Source organism: Ranitomeya variabilis, chromosome 6 (genome assembly GCF_051348905.1).
Source record: "Ranitomeya variabilis isolate aRanVar5 chromosome 6, aRanVar5.hap1, whole genome shotgun sequence".
Classification (NCBI taxonomy): domain Eukaryota; kingdom Metazoa; phylum Chordata; class Amphibia; order Anura; family Dendrobatidae; genus Ranitomeya; species Ranitomeya variabilis.
Genome location: NC_135237.1, coordinates 514150886 through 514175763, shown reverse-complemented (window position 1 = coordinate 514175763; position 24878 = coordinate 514150886). Strand labels below are relative to the sequence as shown.

Below are 24878 nucleotides of genomic sequence, written 5' to 3'. Positions count from 1 at the left end.
ATCCGCGGCAAATGTGCACCTGTGGTTTTTGCCAGGAGATGCGGATTTTGTGCAGAAAATTCTGCACCCCATTCCGCAACGTGTGCACATAGCCTTACTGTGAAAGTGCATCCCACAAGGACCTATACCAAGGACCAAATACTAAGGCTATGTTCACACGCTGCGGATTTTGCTGCGGATCCGCAGCAGTTTCCCATGCGTTTACAGTACAATGTAATCCTATGGGAAACGCAATCCGCAGTGCACATGCTGCGGAAAAAAACACGTGGAAACGCAGCGGTTTACATTCCTCAGCATGTCAATTCTTTGTGCGGAATCCGCAGCTGTTTTACACCTGCTCCATAATAGAAAACCGCAGGTGTAAAACCGCAGTGGAATCCACCCAAAAACTGCGGTAAATCCGCAGGAAAAAAGCTGTGCTTTTAGGGCTTGTTCACACGATCCTTTTTTCACTGCGGATTTTTCAGGTCCTTTTTTGGGAAAATCTGCAGTGAAAACCCGCGGTGCTTTTCACCGCGGATTTGTGTCCTTTTTCTACTGAGGATTCCACTGCGGGTTTCCAACTGCAGTTTCCTATTGGTGCTGTTGGAAACCCGCAGCGGAATCCGCAGAAAGAATTGACATGGTACTTCTTTTTTTCTGCAGGCAAATCCGCGCGGATTTGCTTGCGAAAAAAAGGATAGTGGGCACAGCGGTTTTTGTTTTCCATAGGGTAACATTGTACTGTACCCTGCATGGAAAACTGCTGCGGATCCGCAGCTGCAAATCCGCTGCGGATCCGCTGCAAAAACCGCATCGTGTGAACATAGCCTTAGGCTACGTTCACATTTGCGTTGTGCGCCGCAGCGTCGGCGTCGCAGCGCACAACGCAAACAAAACCGCGGCAAAACGCACGCTAAAACGCTGCGTTTTGCGCCGCATGCGTCGTTTTTGGCCGAAAGTTGGACGCAAAAAAAATGCAACTTGATGCGTTTCTTGCGTCCAACGCTTGCGGCCATGCGGCGCAAAACGCAGCACAACGCATGTCCATGCGCCCCCATGTTAAATATAGGGGCGCTTGACGCATGCGGCGCCGCTGCGGCGCACAACGCAAATGTGAACGTAGCCTTACACTGCGGATTTATCAAATCCGCAGTGGACCATTCCTACGTGTGCACATACCCTAAGCAACCACCCCTCCCCCATGGGTGATAGGAGTGTGAGTGGTGGTCCATCAGTACTCGCACCTGTGCTGCCTCGGCCCTATATAACTGGGGGCCGGGTGCATCCTCCAGTGCATTAGGACTGTGGCTTTTCTTGTTGGTAAGTGAAGTTGGGAGTGTGTTGTGGCCTTTAAATCACTTATTTTAATGTAGGGCTCAATGTAGACCCTTACCTGGGGTGGAGTACTGGGCAGCCCCTTTAATTTATCAGTATGGGGGTCACAAACAGGCTGTCAGATTTGTACTACTCTGAAGACCACCATTACCACTATATATTGCAGGTTCACATTCGTCTCCCTGAGGCGCCTGAAGAGATAGAGATATATAGATTTTTATTTTTTTTTTCAGACTATAAAACTGATGCAGGGTTATCCACCAAACTGTGGGGTCCATGACCGTATTAAAGGGAACCTGTCACCCCCAAAATTGTATGAGGTAGGCCCGCTGTCATCAGGGGCTTATCTACAGCATTCTGTAATGTTGTAGATAAGCCCCTGATGTATCCTGAAAGAGGTTGGATTATACTCCCCCAGGGACGGTCCCGCTGCGGTCTGGTCCGATGGGTGTCGCGGTCCGGCGCCTCCCATCTTCATTCGATGACGTCCTCCTCTTGTCTTCACGCTCTGGCACAGGTGTACTTTATCTGCCCTGATGAGGGCAAAGTACTGCAGGCGCTGTGCCTCTCCGACCTTTCCCTGCGCACTGCAGTACTTTGCTCTGCCCTCAACACAGCAAAGTACGCCTGCGCCAAAGCCACAGCATGAATACAAGAGGACGTCATCGTAAGAAGATGGGAGGCCCCGGACCGCGATGCCCATAGGACCGGACCGCCCCTGGGCGAGTATAATCTAACCCCTTTTTCTCACCTTTCAGGATACATCGGGGGGGGGGGGGCTTATCTACTGTAGATAAGCCCCTGATGACGGTGGGCTTACCTTATATACGATTTTGGGGGTGACAGAGTCCCTTTAAGGCTATGTTCACTTGATTATTTTATGCTGCATATTATTTAAATGCATATAACTTATTGAGTTAAAGTTGTGGAAATGTAGAGTAACCCAAAAAAACAAGCTAGGGGCAGAAAAGGGTGGCAGGTCATGAAGGGGGTGTCTGTATGTGCAGTTATGGGGGGGATATGCTCTGGCTGAGGTTCCTTCCCCCGTGACTGTCTCTACGAGCTCCAGACACAAGTTTCCCTCTCCGGCCGCACTGAGCCTGGGCAGCCCTTCCAGCAGATCGCCGCTCTCCGGATCAGTGGTGCTCGGTGTTTTCAGAATGGTCCCTGCATAGGTGCTCGATTAAGGCTGCCTACTTCCTGCTTTCCCTGCTGTGCGCGGACTGAGCGCTCAGGAGGATCAGGACCTGCAGCTGGTAACGAGGGACCTCAGCTGGGGGGGGTTAACCCCTTCGCCCCCAGTGCAGTGACTCTATCTTGCTGGAGTGACACTGCTGCCTCAGTCTTGCTGTGACTTTTGACCAGAGAACTGTTCTCGCTAGAAGTGTCCCTCCTGTAGCATCACCTGGCATTACTTTTTTTTTTTCACTCTGCTATTGTGATCTTTTCTGTGTCTTCCTCTTCTAAAACTTTTCAGAAGTGCATTTTATTTTTTCCTTATTCCCAATTTTCTCCCATGCAGCATAATGAGATCCCCCCCCAGCAGATCCCTTAATGTCTGCACCTCACCCTCCTCCAGATACGCCATGTGTCTGATAAGTGCATGGACCATCTCTAGGGAACACATTTGTCACACTCCTCACTTCTATGGGAGTTCAGGAAAGTGAGGATCTCCCATAAAAGTGAATGGAATGCGCCGCCCCTCCCCTTACAGCAATGCAACATGTGGCCCCCAATCCAGAGATGTGGCACTGCACTTATCGGACCCTTGGGATGTAGCCTGTAGAGATGCCATAATGTCCAAGATGGCGATGCCTGCCTAAATACCCAGCAAAGAAAGCTCAGCAGTGCTGCCCTGACTGTGTGGTGGATCGGTGAGCGCGCTGCTGCCCTGACTGTGCGTGGTGGATCGGTGAGCGCGCTGCTGCCCTGACTGTGCGTGGTGGATCGGTGAGCGCGCTGCTGCCCTGACTGTGCGTGGTGGATCGGTGAGCGCGCTGCTGCCCTGACTGTGCGTGGTGGATCGGTGAGCGCGCTGCTGCCCTGACTGTGCGTGGTGGATCGGTGAGCGCGCTGCTGCCCTGACTGTGCGTGGTGGATCGGTGAGCGCGCTGCTGCCCTGACTGTGCGTGGTGGATCGGTGAGCGCGCTGCTGCCCTGACTGTGCGTGGTGGATCGGTGAGCGCGCTGCTGCCCTGACTGTGCGTGGTGGATCGGTGAGCGCGCTGCTGCCCTGACTGTGCGTGGTGGATCGGTGAGCGCGCTGCTGCCCTGACTGTGCGTGGTGGATCGGTGAGCGCGCTGCTGCCCTGACTGTGCGTGGTGGATCGGTGAGCGCGCTGCTGCCCTGACTGTGCGTGGTGGATCGGTGAGCGCGCTGCTGCCCTGACTGTGCGTGGTGGATCGGTGAGCGCGCTGCTGCCCTGACTGTGCGTGGTGGATCGGTGAGCGCGCTGCTGCCCTGACTGTGCGTGGTGGATCGGTGAGCGCGCTGCTGCCCTGACTGTGCGTGGTGGATCGGTGAGCGCGCTGCTGCCCTGACTGTGCGTGGTGGATCGGTGAGCGCGCTGCTGCCCTGACTGTGCGTGGTGGATCGGTGAGCGCGCTGCTGCCCTGACTGTGCGTGGTGGATCGGTGAGCGCGCTGCTGCCCTGACTGTGCGTGGTGGATCGGTGAGCGCGCTGCTGCCCTGACTGTGCGTGGTGGATCGGTGAGCGCGCTGCTGCCCTGACTGTGCGTGGTGGATCGGTGAGCGCGCTGCTGCCCTGACTGTGCGTGGTGGATCGGTGAGCGCGCTGCTGCCCTGACTGTGCGTGGTGGATCGGTGAGCGCGCTGCTGCCCTGACTGTGCGTGGTGGATCGGTGAGCGCGCTGCTGCCCTGACTGTGCGTGGTGGATCGGTGAGCGCGCTGCTGCCCTGACTGTGCGTGGTGGATCGGTGAGCGCGCTGCTGCCCTGACTGTGCGTGGTGGATCGGTGAGCGCGCTGCTGCCCTGACTGTGCGTGGTGGATCGGTGAGCGCGCTGCTGCCCTGACTGTGCGTGGTGGATCGGTGAGCGCGCTGCTGCCCTGACTGTGCGTGGTGGATCGGTGAGCGCGCTGCTGCCCTGACTGTGCGTGGTGGATCGGTGAGCGCGCTGCTGCCCTGACTGTGCGTGGTGGATCGGTGAGCGCGCTGCTGCCCTGACTGTGCGTGGTGGATCGGTGAGCGCGCTGCTGCCCTGACTGTGCGTGGTGGATCGGTGAGCGCGCTGCTGCCCTGACTGTGCGTGGTGGATCGGTGAGCGCGCTGCTGCCCTGACTGTGCGTGGTGGATCGGTGAGCGCGCTGCTGCCCTGACTGTGCGTGGTGGATCGGTGAGCGCGCTGCTGCCCTGACTGTGCGTGGTGGATCGGTGAGCGCGCTGCTGCCCTGACTGTGCGTGGTGGATCGGTGAGCGCGCTGCTGCCCTGACTGTGCGTGGTGGATCGGTGAGCGCGCTGCTGCCCTGACTGTGCGTGGTGGATCGGTGAGCGCGCTGCTGCCCTGACTGTGCGTGGTGGATCGGTGAGCGCGCTGCTGCCCTGACTGTGCGTGGTGGATCGGTGAGCGCGCTGCTGCCCTGACTGTGCGTGGTGGATCGGTGAGCGCGCTGCTGCCCTGACTGTGCGTGGTGGATCGGTGAGCGCGCTGCTGCCCTGACTGTGCCCGGTGGATCGGTGAGCGCGCTGCTGCCCTGACTGTGCCCCGTGGATCGGTGAGCGCGCTGCTGCCCTGACTGTGCCCCGGAACATCACCCAGTTATTGTCTGGATTCGCTGGTATATAGGGGAATAGAGCCACACAAGAGGAACGTGGAATCCTGACTACTCTGAGGATGTGAGATCTGTAGATGATGGTACACAGGGAGCAGTCTTGTATCTCTCCTCTACATATTTCAGACAATTGCCTATAGTGCAATTCCTCAAGCAGATGGCTTCCCACAGTTCAGCTCACTCTCGTATCTGCTCTCTTGCCTCCACATTCCTATAATGTACACTCCTGCATTGTGTATAATGCTTTATCTGTCACTATTCAGGTCTGCTAGGGCTGATCGTCTTGGATTATCCATTGTGTCCCTGTATATTGAGTGCAGTGTCGGCTACCGCTGAGCATCTCCATAGATCTGCCGGGCAGTCACTGGACGCTACAATGGCAGGTGAGGCCAGGATAATGGGAACTAGGCTGGATCTTGAGATGAGTAATGTATCAGGATAGTGCAAGCTAAACTGTGAGCACGAGTGAGTATTGGTCAGTGTGCAGGCTGTTGTGCCCAAGGCAAGCACACTGACCAGTACTCGTCTATGTGCATGATCCTAGTCTGCAAACCTGACCAGATCATTGCAGCAAATATCAGGCAGCACTCGCTTATGAGGACGGTCACAGAGCCAGCCATGTCTGCAATGCGTGGTCATAATCTACTGGTGAACACTGGCACAGGGATGAACTTGGTTCATGGAGACTGTGTATCTATCTTTGATCATACACCAATCAATGTTATCTGGTAAATGATTAATTCCACTTGTACTTTAAGGTGAAGGAGGGATGAGGCGGAGAGTAAGGACTGCTCCACCGGGACCCCAGGATGCCCAACAGCATGACACAGACGAAGGAGAAGCTGAACTATTTTCAAGGCGTAAGGTTATATGGGTTGTCCACCAGGGCCGTGGGGTTCTCGGTACTGGGTCCGGTACTTAAGGGATGTGTCGTGGCGACCCAGTCCATGGCCCTGGGCGCTTATGTTAAAGGGGTTAGCTGAATAATAAAAGTTTGATGCCACCTTGGTATTCTGTCAGGGGTGACTGACGCTGCTTAAAGGGGTCCTCTGGAGTGATGCCATGGCAGCAGGGATGGTATGGCTTCCCACAGGTGAAGCTGGGTCCCCAGAGCTACTGGTGTAATAGATGAAGATGGTGGTAAGAACTGTGGTAATTGGCTGAGAGGCACTTCAAAAAAACAAAAAAAAAACGAACCTTCACTGACAGCTTCTCAGTTAGCTCACTCTACAGGCAGGAATAAAGTAGAGGCTGCAGAAGGCATGTGGGCAAGAATCTTTAATGAAACTCCATTACAAAAGCCTGCATGCATTTAAGTGGGTGAGGGGACTTTAACCCTATAGCCTTCAAAATAGCAGATTGAACTCGTATACTTCCCACTACTCAATGATACTGGACAAATTTACAACAATAGTGTTTTTTCTGTAAAAGTAGTTTAGCATGGTGTGCTATCAGAGTACGTCCAAGTCCTTCATCAATCTATCCACCACAACTTTGTCTACTTTCAGACTGAAAAGTTGTCCCTCCGGCACGGTTGCCTCCATATACCTGGCACCACCGGCAGTATACCTCCATCCCAGAGGCCGATGCAGATGGAGGAAGCGGAGTACTGAGTGAATTGATCAGTGGGGCTGATTTCTAATCTTCAGTATACATTACCTCTAGTGCATTGGATGCAGAAGTGTCTGGTAGATGAGGGGTCAGAACCTGCAGCGCTCCAGCTGTTGTGACACTAGACTGTCAGGGCATGCTGGGAGTTGTAGTTCAATTGTCCATAGCCTCACCCTCCTTACTACATGGTATTATGCAGGCGGCTGCTCCTCATGTCTGACCTTGTCTTGCCTCTCTTGTAGATGTTTTATTGGAGTGGCTTTCCAAGCACTTTGTTAGTTTACTCTTAACGGCTGCGATCGGCATGATGTATACAGCCTACCTGACTGCCCTCCATGAGAAAACATCCTGGGTTTCCAGTCTCAAGGTAAGGAGTCATTTTTAGAACTCTATATAGGGCTCTGCACTCATCTGTTTTTTTTTTTGTTTGTTTGTTTTTTTTATTTCTGGGACAGTCAGCCCATCTGCGACTCCAGTTTCCATGCAGCACCCCCACAGGGCATGTGAAGTATTACAGTTGTAACTCAAATCAATATGCTGCCCCTCTAATGCATAGACATACTGGTCCTTTTGTTTGAAATGGTGCCTAGGTGAAATGTCTATAGATTAGTTGTGTTCTTTCTACAGCAACTAAATTCATGCGTAAGAGGTTTTTTTTGTTTTTTTTTTCTTCTTTCCCCAAGATCTTCAAGGAAAAGATGATGTATAAAACAAGGCTTTACATGGCATATAATGCCGACTGGGCTATACAAAGCGGTGACGCTTAACAATCTGATAGCAGTGCCATTAACCCCTTCATGACCCAGCCTATTTTAACCTTAATGACTTGGCCGTTTTTTGCAATTCTGACCAGTGTCCCTTCATGAGGTAACAACTCGGGAACGCTTCGGATCGTAGCCTTTTTTTTTTTTTTTTTTTTTTGGGACCATCTCACATTTGAAGTCAGTTTAAGGGGTCTATATGGCTAAAAATACCCAAAGTGACTGCACCCCCTCAAGGTGCTCAAAACCACATTCAATAAGTTTATTAACCCTTCAGGTGTTTCACAGTAGCAGAAGCAACATGGAATGAAAAATGAACATTTAACACTTTAGTCCCAAAAATGATCTTTTAGCAAAAACTATTTATTTATTTTTTTTGTCCCCAAGGGTAAAAGGAGAAACTGGACCCTGAAAGTTGCTGTACAATTTGTCCTGAGTACACCAATACTCCATATGTGGGGGTAAACCACTGTTTGGGCGCACAACAGGGCTGGGAAGGAGCACCGTTTGACTTTTTGAACGCAGGATTGGCTGGAATCAATGGTGGCACCATGTCGTATTTGGAGAACGCCCCCACCCCCCCCTGATGTGCATAAACAGTGGAAACCCCTCAATCCTAACTCCAACACTAACCCCAACCATAACTCTAACCACAACCCTAACCCCAACACATCCCTAATCTTAGCCTTAGGGTTGGAATTAGGGTTATGTGCCCACGTTGGGGATTTTTCCACACCGTTTACTCACTGTCAGGCAGGGGTGGATCGGGTCTCCAGCCATGGCCGATGATATTGCATCTTCGGCCATGTCTGGATTGTAATATTTCACCAGGTTTCATATTTGAAATATTACAAATTGCTGATTGCCTGTTTCACTTTCAACAGCCAATCAGAGCTATCATAGCCACGTGGGGGGTGGCCCTGCAGGTCGGATGAAATTTGAGTTAACCCTTTCACCTGATCTGCAGGAACACAATCATTCTGTGACGCAGCATGTCACTGGTCAGATTGGCACCAACTTCCATGACGCATACGCTGTCACAGGTCAGGAAGGGGTTAAACAATATTTCAATAGTTGAGTGCTGCACCAGGTCTCTTCATATTGAGAAGTGTATATGTGTTGTACATTTTCCTTACAGCTATTAGCTTAAAGTTAATTACACAATATTCACAAATCCCAGAAAATACAGCTGTTTCTAAATGGTAAATCTGCAACCAAAGGACAAGTCTGTTACTTCAGTAGAAGAGGAAGTGGGGGCTCTTAAAGGGTGAAACGCTCTAGAAGACTCCATGCCTCCCTGAGTCTGTCCACACAAGCTGAGGGGCTGTGGCAGGTTTCTGCTTCTATAGCTATTTCTGCCCCATAATACACAGGCATCACATCCTGCATCAGCACAGATCTCGCCTGTGTTCGCATGCTGCTCATGCTCCCTGTCTCACTATCTTGACAGCTGTGTAAGACTTGCTGCCATTGAGATGGGAGATGCTAGAATGTCTGGTTCCCTCCTCATGGTATCGCTCAGGGGCTGGAAGTCTTGCAAAGTTGTCAAATTAAGTCCTTGCTTCCATCTTCTTAGATGGAACAACTTGTTCCAAAATTCAGTGATGTATTTATTCTTGTCATTTTCTCCCAGGATATTGATGGCGAAATCACCGTCCAGGGAGGTGGAGCAGTTTACTACTCCTTTTATAAGGACCTGTTGCGGGCACCGACACTCGGAAGAGGTACCGGAGTTTAAATTTTCTAAGGGTAGGACTTGGGGCTCTTCTACTGGGGCCTCATGTGACAGACTCGGATTAATTCCCAGGCCTCACCAGACAGAGCAAGATGATGGCTGAGCCTCCCTCTGTAACGTTAGATCTAAAAATATAAAAAATATTTGTTTTGTTTTTTTGGCCACCCTTCTGTTAAAGCAGCGTATCATAGAAAAGGGCAACCTGTCTGGTGTGCTTGGCATGATCCCCTGCAAAGACTGACACCAAGTTTTTCCTTGGCAATCATGGCTGAGCACCAAGAGGGTTTCAGCAGCAATCAGTCTATCAAACACTTGGTCCCTTCATGCACAACATGTGGTATAGGAGTTCTAGGGGCAGTGTCATACAGCCAAGCGGCTCCTAGGAAAGTATTGGCCCCCTGTATGTAATTGCTTTATATACCATTTTTCATTCCAGGAATAGTTAAGCTGGCCAACAACAGCAAAACAATTCCCTTGAAGACAATTAATGCTGTGCAGCAGCTAAGCCTGTTCCCTGAAATCCTTACCAGTATCATGTTGGAGACTGTGGGGAGGCATGTAAGTCATATCCACAATCGGTCCTACACGGGGCTCCAGTCTAGTTGTAGTGTCAATCGCTTATTTCTGAACTCTCCTGAAAGTGACTTCTTCCTTATCTCTTCTGTTGTGAACAATCCAGCGCTATAATGCAGTGTACCAAAGGTAGACGATGGTGTTTGGTCTTTACCTGATCATCTAGTGCAGAGGTGTCAAACTGCATACCTCGAGGGCCGCCAACAGGTCATGTTTTCAGGATTTCCTTAGCATTCCACAAGGTTCTGGAATCATTCTGTGCAGGTGATTAAATTATCACCTGTGTAATACAAGGAAATCCTGAAAACATGACCTGTTGGCGGCCCTCAAGGAATGCAGTTTGACACCTCTGATCTAGTGGGTCCATGTCTGGTGTAGTTTCCCTGGCTTAATATATTCTTGGAATTTGATAACGTCATGTGTTGAACCACTGGATTACCAGGAATAAATCTCCAATCTAGTATTTTTCCAATGCTCCTGTCATACAGGCAGTTAATGATGACATTCTTGGTGACTCGGAGGCTCTAACCTTCCTGACAATTTGATTCCATTTTAATCATTGTTTCTCCCACTGTAAAGTATAGTAAAGATCCCTGGTATCTAATGGTTGGGTATATTGTCAATCACTGCCTGGGCTGCTGTGACAGACAAATATTTATATAGCATTATAGCTAGGGTATTTGTAAATGAGGATATTGTCCTCCCTTTTTTGCCCTGCTCCCACTCATCCTCTGGAGCATTCTTTGAACAGGCTAAACCTGGTCAGGGTGGTGAGGGTCTATCTGGCTAGGACCACCCCCTTTAGGAAGACAGTCTTTTGTCACTCCAGATGGTGCGTGAAGAGGTCTGCTGGCCTCCAAGGCTACAATTGCTTGCTAGATCAGAACTGCAATTTTGGAGGCTTACCAGGTCAAGAACAGAGTGCCTGGGATTAAGGCTCACTCTACCTGGGCAGTGGGTGCCTCCTGGGCGGTGCACCATAGGGCATCCACCCTACAACATTGCAAAGCGGCATCTTGGTCTTCCATCCACACATTCACCAAATTTGAGAAGGTCCACACCTATGCCTCAGCAGATGCCAGCCTAGGTAGAAGGATCTTGCAGGCAGCAGTGGTGAGTTCTCCAACCTGAACGACTCTTTGGCTGTTCCCTCCCAGGGACTGCTTTGGGACATCCCATGGTTCTGGTGTCCCCCCCCCCCCCCCCCCCCCCCCCAATGAAGCAATAAAGAACAGGATTTTTGGTTGCTTACCATAAAATCTGTCTCAGCCTTCATTGGGGGACACAGCACCCTCCCATGTTTTATCAGCTCTTCGTTCTGTGTTCTATTGTTTTGAGTTGTCTGTTTATATCCTGTTGCTTCTCCTACTGCTTTCTCACCAACTGATTAACCTAGTGCCAGTCAGTGGGGTGTACACTGCAGAGGAGCGCTATATATATATATATATATATATATATATATATATATATATATATATATATATATATATATAAATTTTTTTTTTTTTTTTTTTTTTTTTTTGTGTATAGTGGCAGCAGTATACACCCCATGGTTCCTGTGTCCCCAATGAAGGCTCTGAGAAACAGACTTTACAGTAAGCAACCAAAAATCCTGTATCACCTGCTCACACTGCTTCTTATCCTTTCCATTTTGTAGGGTGTGGATCCAATTTATTTCTACCTTGGGATGATATTTGGATTGCAAGGAGTGTATTTGGCTTCCTTGTTTGTGACCAGCTGGATAATGAGCGGGACCTGTCTGGCGGGGTTGCTGGCCGCAGGCTGGTTTATTATTAACAGGTACAATCTCACTGACCACTAGATCAAATATTGGACACATTGTTTTATACATGGACGGTGTTGGCATTGGACTGGCTCCTACCCAATTTCTTTGTATAGAAGCAGCATTATGTAATCCTGTGTCTGAGGAATGTGAACACGGATCTCTGTATAAGCAATGGCAGATGGCATTACTCGCTAAAGGCCCCGTCTCACATAGCGATTTACCAACGATCACGACCAGCGATACGACCTGGCCATGATCGTTGGTAAGTCGTTGTGTAGTCGCTGGGGAGCTGTCACACAGACCGCTCTCTCCAGCGACCAACGATCAGGGGAACGACTTCGGCATCGTTGAAACTGTCTTCAACGATGCCGAAGTCCCCCTGCAGCACCCGGGTAACCAGGGTAAACATCGGGTTACTAAGCGCAGGGCCGCGCTTAGTAACCCGATGTTTACCCTGGTTACCAAAAAAACAAACAGTACATACTCACCATCTGATGTCCATCAGGTCCCTTGCCGTCTGCTTCCTGCTCTGAGCCGCCGTACACTGAGAGCAGAGCGCAGCGGTGACGTCACTGCTGCGCTCTGCTCTCACTGTACGGCCGGATCTGTCAGAGCAGGAAGCAGACGGCAAGGGACCTGACGGACACCGAAAGGCGAGTATGTACTGTTTGGTTTTTTTTTTGGTAACCAGGGTAAACATCGGGTTACTAAGCGCGGCCCTGCGCTTAGTAACCCGATGTTTACCCTGGTTACCAGTGAAGACATCGCTGGATCGGTGTCACACACACCGATTCAGCAGGACCTCAGCGACCAAAAAAGGTCCAGGCCATTCCGACACGACCAGCGACCTCACAGCAGGGGCCTGATCGCTGGTACGTGTCACATAGCGAGATCGCTACTGAGGTCGCTGTTGCGTCACAAAACTTGTGACTCAGCAGCGATCTCGCTATGTGAGACGGGGCCTTATCTTGTGCCCCTATTCCAGACTCATCACATGCAGCTCATAGGAAGGATGATGCAGTGATGAATTCAACAAGTTTTACTTGCAGTACCAAGATGAGGTAGAAGTTAGAGCTGATATTAGAAGCATGAATTTAGGGGTAACAAGAGAATCCTTTCTCCAGTACTGAAGCATGTGTTGTCCAAGATGGCACTGAGAAAGATAGGAGTTGCAGAAGGAAAGGATTATGGATGAAGCACAGTAATAATACAAGAACAAAATATGGCAGCAAAGTACACAAATACTATAAATTTAAACCATGTACACTAGTGTCCTGTAATGGCTGAAAGTCTTTGCAAAAGATTTAGCTAACAGCACAGTACTAATGAGGCTGCTGAATTCATCTGTAGTACATGAATTGAGTCTGGTGTAAGTCCTAGTGACAATGTCATTATCACACACCCCACGTAGCAGACATAGGAGGGACTATTAATGCCTTGATTCTGCTCTATACCTGTCAGATGTTGCATAACAGCAGCAATTAAAAACAATTTCCAAAGTATACATGCAGACTCCCCTGCAACACAATCGGATTATTAGACAGGGGCTGTCTGAAGGTCCATGTTGGCACCTTCTTGGTTCTTTGACACCTAGAGAGGTAGTCTTGAAGACTGTAGAACTGCATGGTTAAGCCTTCATAAAGGGTCTAAACTAAATATAAATTTGTATTGCCCCTCTTTGAATAAGGGGGAACAATTTTACCTGTTTAGGGAGGGCAAATTCCCCACAATGCCAGAATTGCTATTTTTCAGTTGTTGCACCTCCCTTAAGTGAAGAAACTCTCATGTAACCCAACATTGGTGTCAACTGCGTGTTTTTTTGTTTTTTTTTCAGTTTGAAACTTTGAAAATTCATTTTTGGTATGTGTAAAAAAAATAAATAAAAAAAAAAAAAAAAATTTCCCCTGCAAATTGCTCTCCTGTAGTGGTCCTAAATCAGCTGAGACTCTAAAATAAAACCTGACATCCTCTAATACATTCCACAGCTAGCAAGAAATATAGCAAATTATATATTTATACCAGTGGACTACCTTAAACAAAAGGCTGATGTCTGAATTCCCTCTTGCATCTATGATGTCTCTAATGCAGGACCGATACCACACGGATAGAGGAATCTGTTCCACTGCGGGAGAACTGGGTGCTTCCCTTTCTTGGCCTTCAAGTAGCAGCGCTCACCTGGTACTTGAGGCACAACGGTACATCGTTCTTGGAGGTAAGTGTTCCAGACTTGTAGATGCCAAACTTCCTAAGTGAAGCAATCTCTAATGAGCATCTTATCTGTTGCAGAGGCTCGTCTACATGCTGATGTGTGCCACCTCCTATATCAGCATGATCATGTGGGAGTACAGCCATTACCTGCTTTTTGTGCAGGCCTTCTCTCTGTGCCTGCTGGACGGGCTCTCGCTCATCAGTAAAGTGAAGGTAAAAATTGACTGTTTTAATTAGTCTTGATATCCAAGAAGTATCGTTTTCTCCTTGCGGAGATCGACATGCTAAGCATGCTGAAATGAGGAGACTTAAAGCCGCAATGCTCCTCTGGGTAACAAGGTAGCAATCCTATAAGTCAATGACTCTTAACGAGCCTTGTCACATGACTTGGGATAATTAGTCTTGAATGACACTAACAAACCCATAAGGCCCCGTCTCACATAGCGAGATCGCTGCTGAGTCACAAGTTTTGTGACACAACAGCGACCTCAGTAGCGATCTCGCTATGTGTGACACGTACCAGCGATCAGGCCCCTGCTGTGAGATCGCTGGTCGTGTCGGAATGGCCTGGACCTTTTTTTTTTTTTTTTTTTTTTTTTGTCGTTGAGGTCCCGCTGACATCGCTGAATCAGTGTGTGTGTGTGACACCGATCCAGCGATGTCTTCACTGGTAACCAGGGTAAACATCGGGTTACTAAGCGCAGGGCTTAGAGCTTAGAGCAGACGGCAAGGGACCTGACGGACATCAGATGGTGAGTATGTACTGTTTGTTTTTTTTTTTTTTTACATTTACGCTGGTAACCAGGGTAAACATCGGGTTACTAAGCGCGGCCCTGCGCTTAGTAACCCGATGTTTACCCTGGTTACTCGGGTGCTGCAGGGGGACTTCGGCATCGTTGAAGACAGTTTCAACGATGCCGAAGTCATTCCCCTGATCGTTGGTCGCTGGAGAGAGCTGTCTGTGACAGCTCCCCAGCGACCACACAGTGACTTACCAACGATCACGGCCAGGTCGTATCGCTGGTCGTGATCGTTGGTAAATCACTATGTGAGACGGGGCCTATACTTGCTGTCCTTATGAAGATGTTGGCTGGTGTAATGCCTTTTCTGTTCCAGCAAATAGCATGGGGGCCACTTGTTATGCTTGTGGAGACCACCAAGCTGGCGTATGGAAACCTTCATGCCAGTCAGTGCTCCCTGGGGAAAAGTATGAGTTGAGGCTCTCCTTCACCCTCTTGGATGGAGTCAATCTCGGTGTTGGCTGTCAATGAAGTCTCCTTATGCCAGCTTGGTGGCCTCTAAAATGGAGAAGCCCTTCCCTGTAGAACATGGTCATACTAGATGGGTACATTCTCCTCTTGTAGTGGCTTGCTTTCCCCCAAGTAATGTTGTGCTGCTTATGAGAGCAAAAAATGGAGGGCGTTCACTTGTAGGGGTAGCTACCTCCAATAGGTTGCATGAGAGCCTAGCCTAGATCTCCCCAAGGACAAACTTGTCCTCTCCCACCCAGAGCCTGTCCAAGCATTGTGTGAACAATTAACTAGATTGCTTTACTTGAGAAAATACTATAATCACATGGAGAATATACATTTTGACTATAAATTTTGTTTTGCAGGTGTACGAAATATATAAAATGTACATGGCCGCTGTATTTTTGCGCTACTTACTTCTGTCTAAAAACTCAGCGCTGCTGACATCACCTCTATTAAGCCTTGTAATAGCTGCCATGATTGCACAATGCCTTAAGGTAACCTATTAGGAACTTCTGTTAAAGGCCATGAACTGTTGGGGCTCCTTCACACAGTGGCTTCTTATGAATTTAAAGAACATCTGCCATTTTTTTTAAATGGCTTCATATTTGACTGGCTTTATATTTTAACAATGTGCTTCCCTTCCCACCTCCCATGATGGGTCTGCTTTGAGACAGCCAGTTAGAATGCAGTCTGGAGAGGGTGTAAAGCATTTAAGCCTTCAGAGGGCAGATCTCGGGGTGTAAAGAATCTAGAACCCTGCAGAGTCTCTGGGAAGAGGAGGAAATTTTGCACCCTCCACATGTATGAGAGGACATGTTTTGTGGGTATTAATTTGGCAATGGAGCTGTGACACACGACCTAGGGAAGACTTGTCCAGACCTCACATCTAGTATTGGGAGGAACTGGCAGGCTGCAATATGAGGGTCTCTGCTGCTGTACCTCATTACGGTACTTTTTCCAGTGTGGATTAATTACATAGCGATGCTACTGGCCACACAGGCGGTGTACAGAATGAGACCTATGCAGATGCCAAATCATTAACAGTTTCTGTGCACAAACTAATCACGTAGAGAAATATTTACATCTTTTCTCAATCTCACAGGGCAGAGTGACTCGCTGGACCTTCCAAGTCAAAATGATGATTATGATGTATTTTTGTTTTCCATTTATACTTGCAGCATACCTAAACCTCTTCATAGGGGTAAGTACTGAGCTGTTGGGAGTTCTCCAGGGTTTTGCTAAAGGGCCTACTCTACTGTCAGGCTGTGACTGCAATCATACTCTAGTCCCACGTATTTTGATTTGGCAATGAGCTGTGATATCGGACACGGCCCATGAACTGGTGCAGGTTGTCGTACAAAGCCTACGCATTCTTCATATCCATGTCTCCCACGGTCGGCTATCAACTGTAGTTTTTGTTTTTCAGAATTTTGTTACTCATACAGGAAATTATCCAGTCCTGCAAGCTCTGAAGGCTAAGTTTGGACTGAAAATGACCAAGTAAGCTATTGAAATAAAGGGCCCCCCCCAAAAAAAAAAAATTGGATCCACTGCAACTTTACTACTTTTGTCTTGCGCAGGAACTTCACAGTGAACTGGCTGCTATGTCAGGAATCATTTCGGCCACTTTCCCAGGACTGCATCTTAAGGCTCACACAGTCTTCACTTTTACCTGTTTACATTCTGGTCCTAATTATATGCTTGATCTCCATGGCTCAGGGACTACTTAAAAGGCTTCGGTGGGTAGTTAATTCCCTTTTTTTTTTTTAACAAAAAACTGTTAGGTTGTACCATTCTGGATCTTCCAGATGTCTAGATCAGGTCATGTGATCTAAGCCCAATGCATATGTCAGGATTAAGGACCATTGTGCATTATTTGAATGGCTGGCATGTCAGGAGTCTTGGCAGGCATGTCAGGAGCTCTCCCTGTCACTTCAGGAAAGGCTTTAGCTACTGATCCCTGAGGTTAGAGAAGCTGATGTCACTCTAAACTTTATTTATAAGTTTCTCATGCTAAATATTAGAAATAAGTCAATGCATATTTTGCAGCTGTCAGCCAAGCGCCTCCTTTATGCTACAGATCAGTAAAGTATACAAATTGGCAGATCCACCACCCCTCCCAATCAATAACCTTGTGCTGCCATGTCATATCAATCCATTGAAACCTGTAAACTTTCTGCTGTAATCATGGCTTTCACCAACTCCAGATTAAATATGGGTGATTTTTATTCTCTTTGGGGGTCATTATTTTGGTTTGCTTCTGCATTCAGTGGCGATCCAGTCAGTCGTGAGATTACTCCTGAGGAAGGCAGAGTTGGTGAAAGGCCAGAGGTCATCTATCATGTTGTCCAAAGTCTTATCCTTGGTTTATTGGCCATGAACTTTGAGGGGTGAGCAAGTTTCCAAAACTTCTAAACTATGGGCTAAATGTTATACACAACTCCAGATTGTGACATGTCTCTCTTCTTAGACTGAAGTGCCTATGGACACCTTATGTCTGTGTCATCGCTGGTTTTGGTGTTTGTTCTCCAGCACTCTGGATAACTCTCTTTAAGTGGCTTCGCGTGAGAACTGTCAATCCGGTTATGCTGGTGAGTGTGCGGTGTTGCTTATACTATGTACTGAGCTGCCACCATCAGGTGCTGGTTATGGGCCATTATCAAGAAATCAATTTGTGCTTATACCCTGTAAATGCCATCTGATGTCTCATACACTGACCTCCGGCTGCTGCTGGAGGTGATGCCCAGCTGTCTAATGCTTACAAGCTTGTATTAATGATGACCTGGGTTGGCAATAGTTATATAAAAGTAGTGGGCAGTGACACATGGCAGTGACCCAAAAAAATGCACTTTTTTCCTACAAAAATTGTCTTTTAATTTATAGCAGTGATATCACAGGGTCTGGCATCCATTCCTCAAAGGGATATCTATAATATGATGGATCTGGTTATAGCAATCCCTCCACCCACTCTTATTCTGTTACCATTGCAACCTTGTAAAGATGTGATACGTCCACTTGCCCTAGCTCTCCTGGGTGCCAGACCCCCTCTGTTCTTGATGCAGATCCCTTGTGTCCCTATACTTGGGCTGCATAGCTTTATAAAGTTTCTGACTCTGGGTAGAAATGGTAAACTCTTGTTTCAACCTCAAATATAATAAAACGCTTTTTTTTTTTTTTTTTCTTTTCTCTAAACTTCTCTTCATTCTACCACTTAACTTTTTATTTCCATGTTTGCATGCCTTTTCTAGGCCTTTTTGCTAAGTGCCACTGTCCCTGCTGTGCTTGGCTTCAGTCTATGGAGGGAGGTAAGAACTGCAAAATTTAAGTGGAACTTTTATAGGGACTGATCTGCTTCTGTAAGTTCTCACTACAGAGAGATGCTAGCAGTATACAATGGCTGCAATGAACAACTAATGGGGGCAGGCTGGCTTCCAATACTCCAATTATAGGTGTGGGGGAAATCACTCAGCTTCTAATTTTGATTTTTCTGGATGGTAATGGTCAGCCACTGACTCTTAGGGCCTATAATCTATATAATCAGCCAGTGTAAAAAAACACCGCATGCCTAGAAAAGCTTGAACTTCATTGCAGCAATCACTTGTGTGAATAGATCATACCAACCACTTCTGTAGTTTACCACTGGTAATGACAGCAGTTCTTTAAAGCTCTGATATAGAACTCGAAAGAACTGTCCTAAAGTTGGAAGGATCCAGCCAGATGGTCTTTCTACCCCCCCCCCCCCCATAGGAACTTGAGGGACCAGAAGCTCAGTCATGCAACTGGGCAGCCTCAGTTCTAAAAAAGCCAGGAAGTAATGGTGGGGCAATCCTGACAATTTAATGAGCTATTCTGACTATTGGGGTTTAATAATCCTGGAAACAAGCTGCCCTTAAACATGTTCTTTACACTGAATATAGTCAAGTAATCTTGTGATTACACCACAAATGGTCAGATTACATGGACATGTCACATTGCGAGGACAAAGCTGTGCAATGGACAAGGTTGGTGGGGAAATCTTTCCATGTTGCCCCTCTTGTGATCATGTTAGCCTCACATGGCCTCTAACACTCTGTATCTTCTGCAGTTCCTACCCAGGATGGCTAATGAACTGTCAGAGCTGGAGGAATATGAGTCTGACACTATGGAGGTCATGAACTGGATAAAGTAAGTCTAGCTATAGGAGGCATGTCTGCCACATGCAGCCGGACAGTGGAGTGTATACTTCAGCTGGTGCTCAAATGCCAGCCTTTGGGGTCCATCAAGGTGCACCATGTGTCTTGTTTGGTTAGAGAATGTTAATTTCAAACATTGGGAGTCTGGCACACCTTGCCTTCTGTAGGTTGTGTTGTGCACTGGCTATGGAACTGGTTAACAGAGAATTCATCAGGAGCTATGTCTTAATTACATTCCCCCCCCTCCCCCACACACTATAGCTGACACCTCTGTATCAGCCTTGATTGGTTTTGGCACCAACCTTGGCTTTTTAACCTTAGGGTACCGTTACACAACGATTTACCAACGATCACAACCAGCGATACGACCTGGCCGTGATCATTGGTAAGTCGTTGTGTGGTCGCTGGGGAGCTGTCACACAGACTGCTCTCCAGCGACCAACGATGCCGAGGTCCCCGGGTAACCAGGGTAAACATCGGGTTACTAAGCGCAGGGCTGCGCTTAGTAACCCGATGTTTACCCTGGTTACCGTCGTAAATGTAAAAAAAAACCAAACCGTACATACTCACATTCCGGTGTCCGTCAGGTCCCTTGCCGTCTGCTTCCCGCACTGACTGACTGCCGGCCGTAAAGTGAAAGCACAGCGGTGACGTCACCGCTGTGCTCTGCTTTCACTTTACGTCAGTCAGTGCAGGAAGCAGACGGCAAGGAACCTGACGGACACCGGAATGTAAGTATGTACTTTTTTTTTTTTTTTTTTACATTTACGATGGTAACCAGGGTAAACATCGGGTTACTAAGCGCGGCCCTGCGCTTAGTAACCCGATGTTTACCCTGGTTACAAGCGAACGCATCGTTGGATCGGTGTCACACACCAATCCAACGATGACAGCGGGAGATCCAGCGACGAAAGAAAGTTCCAAACGATCTGCTACGACGTACGATTCTCAGCGGGGTCCCTGATCGCTGCTGCGTGTCAGACACAGCGATATCGCTGGAACGTCACGGATCGTACTGTCGCAGCGATCAAAGTGCCACTGTGACAGTACCCTTAGGGTACCGTCACACAGTGCCATTTTCATCGCTACGACGGCACGATTCGTGACGTTCTAGCGATATCGTTACGATATCGCTGTCTGACACGCTACTGCGATCCGGATCCCCGCTGAGAATCGTACGTCGTAGCAGATCGTTTGAAACTTTCTTTCGTCGTCTAGTGTCCCGCTGTGGCGGCATGATTGCATTGTGTGACACAGGTTGTATACGTTGTGCGCACAGTAACCAACGGCTTCTACATCGCAAATACGTCATGAAATTATCACTCCAGCGCCGTGTATTGCAACGTCTGACCGCAGTCTACGACGCTGGAGCGATAATCATACGACGCTGCAACGTCACGAATCGTGCCGTCGTAGCGATGAAAATGGCACTGTGTGACGGTACCCTTAGATTCTGATGTAAATGGTGATTCCTCTTTAATCCCATCGGCACCCGGAGATCTATTGTGTAGTCCTCATGTTTGTGATGGCAATACATGGCCTTCAGAGCCTGTCAGCTACAGTAGACTATTCAGAAGTTGGTAACCTTCTAGGTGGTAATCATTTATCCTTCCTGTCACTTTGTATTCCCAAAAAGCACCCGAATAGTTTTCAGAACTGCTGTCAGGTTGTTTAGTATACATAGAGGGGTGCTGTTTTTGTTGAAAATGTCTCACTTTTGAGGATTTTACAACATGGGTCCACCAGTCACTCAAACTGAATTTTTTTTAATAAGTTTTGTAAATTTCCTTAAAAAAAAAAATACTGCTACAATTTTAACCTTGTAACAGCCTAACAAAAAAAAAAAAAAAAAAAATTACAAATGGTGCTCATGTAAAGCAGACGAGAGAAATGTTTAATGCCCATTTTGTGTTGTATGACTGTCTGGATTAAATCAATTTTCAAACTTTTTTTACTTACACTTCTGATTTTTAGAAGTAAAACACTGTTAATGGTAGATCTGCTAATCTCAATCAATGATCTGTTGCGTTCTCGAGTTACCACTTAAAATGACACTGGTCAGACTTGAAAAATTTGACCCAGTCACTAAGGGGTTAATACAATCCAACTGCAAAATGTATTTTAACACCCCCTGCCAACACACTTCCCATATCCTCCCCCATGATGCACAACATTATGACTACATCTAATAGTATGGAAAATAAACAGGTTATTGCATCTCTATAGAATAGAAACAATAAATAACTTTCTTGTGAGGCGACTCCTGAAGCTGTCTGACATCTCTGTTCTTCTCACTAGAAGCCAGACTCCCAAAACAGCAGTGATTGCTGCCAGCCCTCTCCTGATGGGGGAGATAAAGCTCTGCACTGGACGGATGGTTGCCAGCTTACCGGTCTACAACGATGAAGAGCTAATGAGGCGAAATGAACATGTAATTTTAGAATCTTACACTTTCTGCATCTTTCAGGCCCACAAGCATTAGACTGTTTTGTTTTTTTTCAAACCCACCAATATCTACAGGTACAGCTGACCACCTTATGTATGGAGGGGCGCCCCAACTCTACAATTTATGACGGCTAAGGATCCACCCTGTCTTATTTCAGACTGGAGATTCTTTAGTCCATAGATCCCTGGCAGTGACTCTAAAGAACACGTGCAATTGGCAGAGCAACAACTCCTATGTAGGGGAGAGTCAGGCAGAATGGCTGTTTTTTTTTTTTTTTTTTTTTTGTTTGTTTTTTTTCTGAATGTTTCAGAACACCCTCCACCATGCGTCTGAGCAACTCTTCAAGAAAGCGTGAACATGGCCTAATGAGTATCTGTCTTTTGAATGGAAATCAAATGTACCACTTGGTAACCGCAAACAAGTGTGTGAGTGAACCATAAGTTATATTAAGTGGCAGAACTTTTCACTCTACAATAATTAAGCTTTATATTTTTCATACGTCACATGGAGAGAAGTTTCTTCAAGAAACTTTGAAGTTGGAGAACAAACAAATAAGCCCCAATGATATATACCAGTAGTGGAGACATGCTCTAGCCTCTTGGAAAGGATTATGCTTGGCAGGCAGGGCTGTGGAGTCATGGAAATTGAGGAGTCGGAGGTTTGGCTACCGACTTACTGCTGGCAGGAAATTACTGATCATGTCGTCATGGGATTAATGCAGGCATTCCACCAACACTATGGAAGTGAGAACCATGTATTATATGGTCACACAAGTCCTCCAGAAAGTAAGGTGTTCTACAGAACACCACCTCTATTCTGGCTTGTTGTGTTAAACCTACATTATGATGGCATAAAATTAAGGGGGGCCAACTCATGAAACTGTTTCCTCTCACAGGTGTATCAGATCTATAGTATGAAGTCTGCAGAAGAGATCTATAAGATCCTTACCTCCTACAAAGCAAACTACATAGTGATTGAAGAATCTACCTGCAACGATATGATTAGAACTGACAACTGCAGAGTAAAAGACTTGCTGGATACTGCAAATGACCATGTAAGTTTGCGGGGGGGTGTCTTCCACCTCCCTCCTGTCAACTTGGCATTAGCTATTGCGTTGTTATCCTAAACTTGGAAACCCCTCTTAAGGATATGTGCACACAACAGAACTGCAAAAAATGAACTTTATGTTCAACCATAGGGGGATAAACTGTATATATTTGCTGTGCACGTCTCATAGCTTCTGAAGGATTGACGGCTTCATTTAAAAGTATAGGGAAAGGTGCAAGCAAAACCACCACAACTTGGATTTCCTCGCTGTTCATTATCTTAATCCTTTTAACTTATTGGGGTTTTTGTTTAAACAGCTTCAGCGGGACAGTTTGTTTTTTAACTATAAAATGTTCTGAACTATTACTCAACCCACAGAGCCTTTGTATGGCTATATTAATACCAATAAGCACTCCTAGAGTTCTGGACTAAAGGTACCGTTACACTAAACGACTTACCAACGATCACAACCAGCGATGTGATCGTTGGTAAGTGGTTGTGTGGTCGCTGGGCAGCTGTCGCAGACAACTCTCTCCAACGATCAGGGGAACGGCATCGTTGAAGACAGTTTCAACGATGCCGAAGTCCCCCTGCAGCACCCAGGTAACCAGGGTAAACATCGGGTTACTAAGCGCAGGGCCGAACTTAGTAACCCGATATTTACCCTGGTTACCATTGTAAAAAAAAAAAACACCATACTCTCCTTCTGATGTGTCACGTCCCCCAGTGTCCACAGGGTTACGCGCTGCTGCTCAACTTCCTGCACTGAATGTGTCAGCGCCGGCAGCAGCGGTGACATCACCGCCGTGCTCTGCTTTACAGCTGGTGCTGACACATTCAGTGCAGGGAAGCCGCCGGCGGGTGACGTGACAGACATCAGAAGGTGAGTATGTAGTGTTTTTTTTTTTTTTTTTTTTTTCTTTTACAATGGTAACCAGGGTAAATATCGGGTTACTAAGCGCGGCCCTGCGCTTAGTAACCGATATTTACCCTGGTTACAAGTGAACACATCGCTGGATCGGTGTCACACACCGATCCAGCGATGACAGCGGGTGATCAGCAACGAAATAAAGTTCTGGACTTCTAGCTCCAACCAGCAATATCACAGCGGGATCCAGATCGCTGCTGCGTGTCAAACACAACGAGATCGCTATCCAGGACGCTGCAACGTCACGGATCATCGTCGTTCTCGCTGCATAGTCGCTTAGTGTGAAGGTACCTTAAGCCTCGGCTGTGATCATCCACACTTGTTTCCTGTCTTGACAGGTGGTAACTGAAGAAGATGGGTATGTCTATTCCTTCTCGCAATATGGACGATTCTGCCAGGAAATCAAATTTAACCGTTCGCCGTATGTGAACTACTTCACCCGGGTGTACTGGAACAGGTCCTACTTCATATATGAAATCAACGCTGTCATTGCTTTCCAATCCTGAGAATCAGATGGAGGACCGCCAGTGCCGGACCTCCCCTTCCTGCAGAACATTGACATATCATTGAATATATGACCCTCCACTAAGGAGCCTAACCCAAAGATGGTCCTGATGGAACTCATTTTACTTGACGACAAATTTTTTTTTTAACTTGTGCAAAAACTTTCTTTTTTATAACCCTTTTTTTAAGCTGATGTTCTGTCTATTGCCCATGAAACTGTAATGCAGTGTTTTTTCTTTTTCTATGCATCATTCAGGTCCTCTGGTATGCTTCCTGGAAATGTATGAACACATTCACTAACAAGTACTGCCATTCTTTATGGAAGGTGTCTTGTCTGAACACTGCAGTTGGTATTGACCTTGCCAGATTGTGAAGGGACACTAATTCCAGAGAAAACAGGAGCAGAAACATCTGTCAACTTACTCATGTGGTTTATATATAGTTCTATACCTGTAGACATGTAGCTGAATACTGGGAAGAATGTATTTGCTGTGCAAAATAAAGATCATCTTTTATAGAAACTTTTTTTTCTTTTTATGGTGTGACACGTGGCCACATTGGTCTGACCCTATTATAATGCTTGGTGTAGTCCACCTGCTCTATAGTTGGGGTGTTTTTTTTTTTTTTGTTTGTTTTTTTTCCGGGGGGGGGTCGGCTACCTTCTGCTTAAATAATATAATTGTATCGAGCAGATTTTTCTACCCTTCACAAGTCACTCATAACCCCTCATAGATAATTAACTGC

General features: G+C 47.1%; 1 protein-coding gene across 2 annotated transcripts; it reads left to right on the top strand.

Annotated features, from left to right (window-relative positions):
* Positions 1 to 1198: 1198 nt before the first annotated feature.
* Positions 1199 to 24655, top strand: DPY19L4 (dpy-19 like 4). Of its 2 annotated transcripts, none has more exons than XM_077270945.1 (20): positions 1199 to 1302; positions 5374 to 5493; positions 5869 to 5970; positions 6964 to 7088; positions 9116 to 9206; positions 9654 to 9775; positions 11448 to 11590; positions 13665 to 13788; positions 13863 to 13997; positions 15400 to 15531; positions 16140 to 16238; positions 16464 to 16537; positions 16618 to 16776; positions 17308 to 17427; positions 17508 to 17628; positions 18286 to 18342; positions 19122 to 19201; positions 21508 to 21640; positions 22551 to 22709; positions 23969 to 24655. In XM_077270945.1, the coding sequence occupies exons 2-20, from the start codon at positions 5487 to 5489 to the stop codon at positions 24134 to 24136; spliced, it is 2151 nt and encodes a 716-aa protein (XP_077127060.1). In that variant the 5' UTR covers positions 1199 to 1302; positions 5374 to 5486; the 3' UTR covers positions 24137 to 24655. The 2 variants fall into 2 exon arrangements, with proteins under 2 accessions (XP_077127060.1, XP_077127061.1); XM_077270946.1 differs by lacking the exon at positions 1199 to 1302 and adding an exon at positions 2516 to 2573.
* Positions 24656 to 24878: the final 223 nt, after the last annotated feature.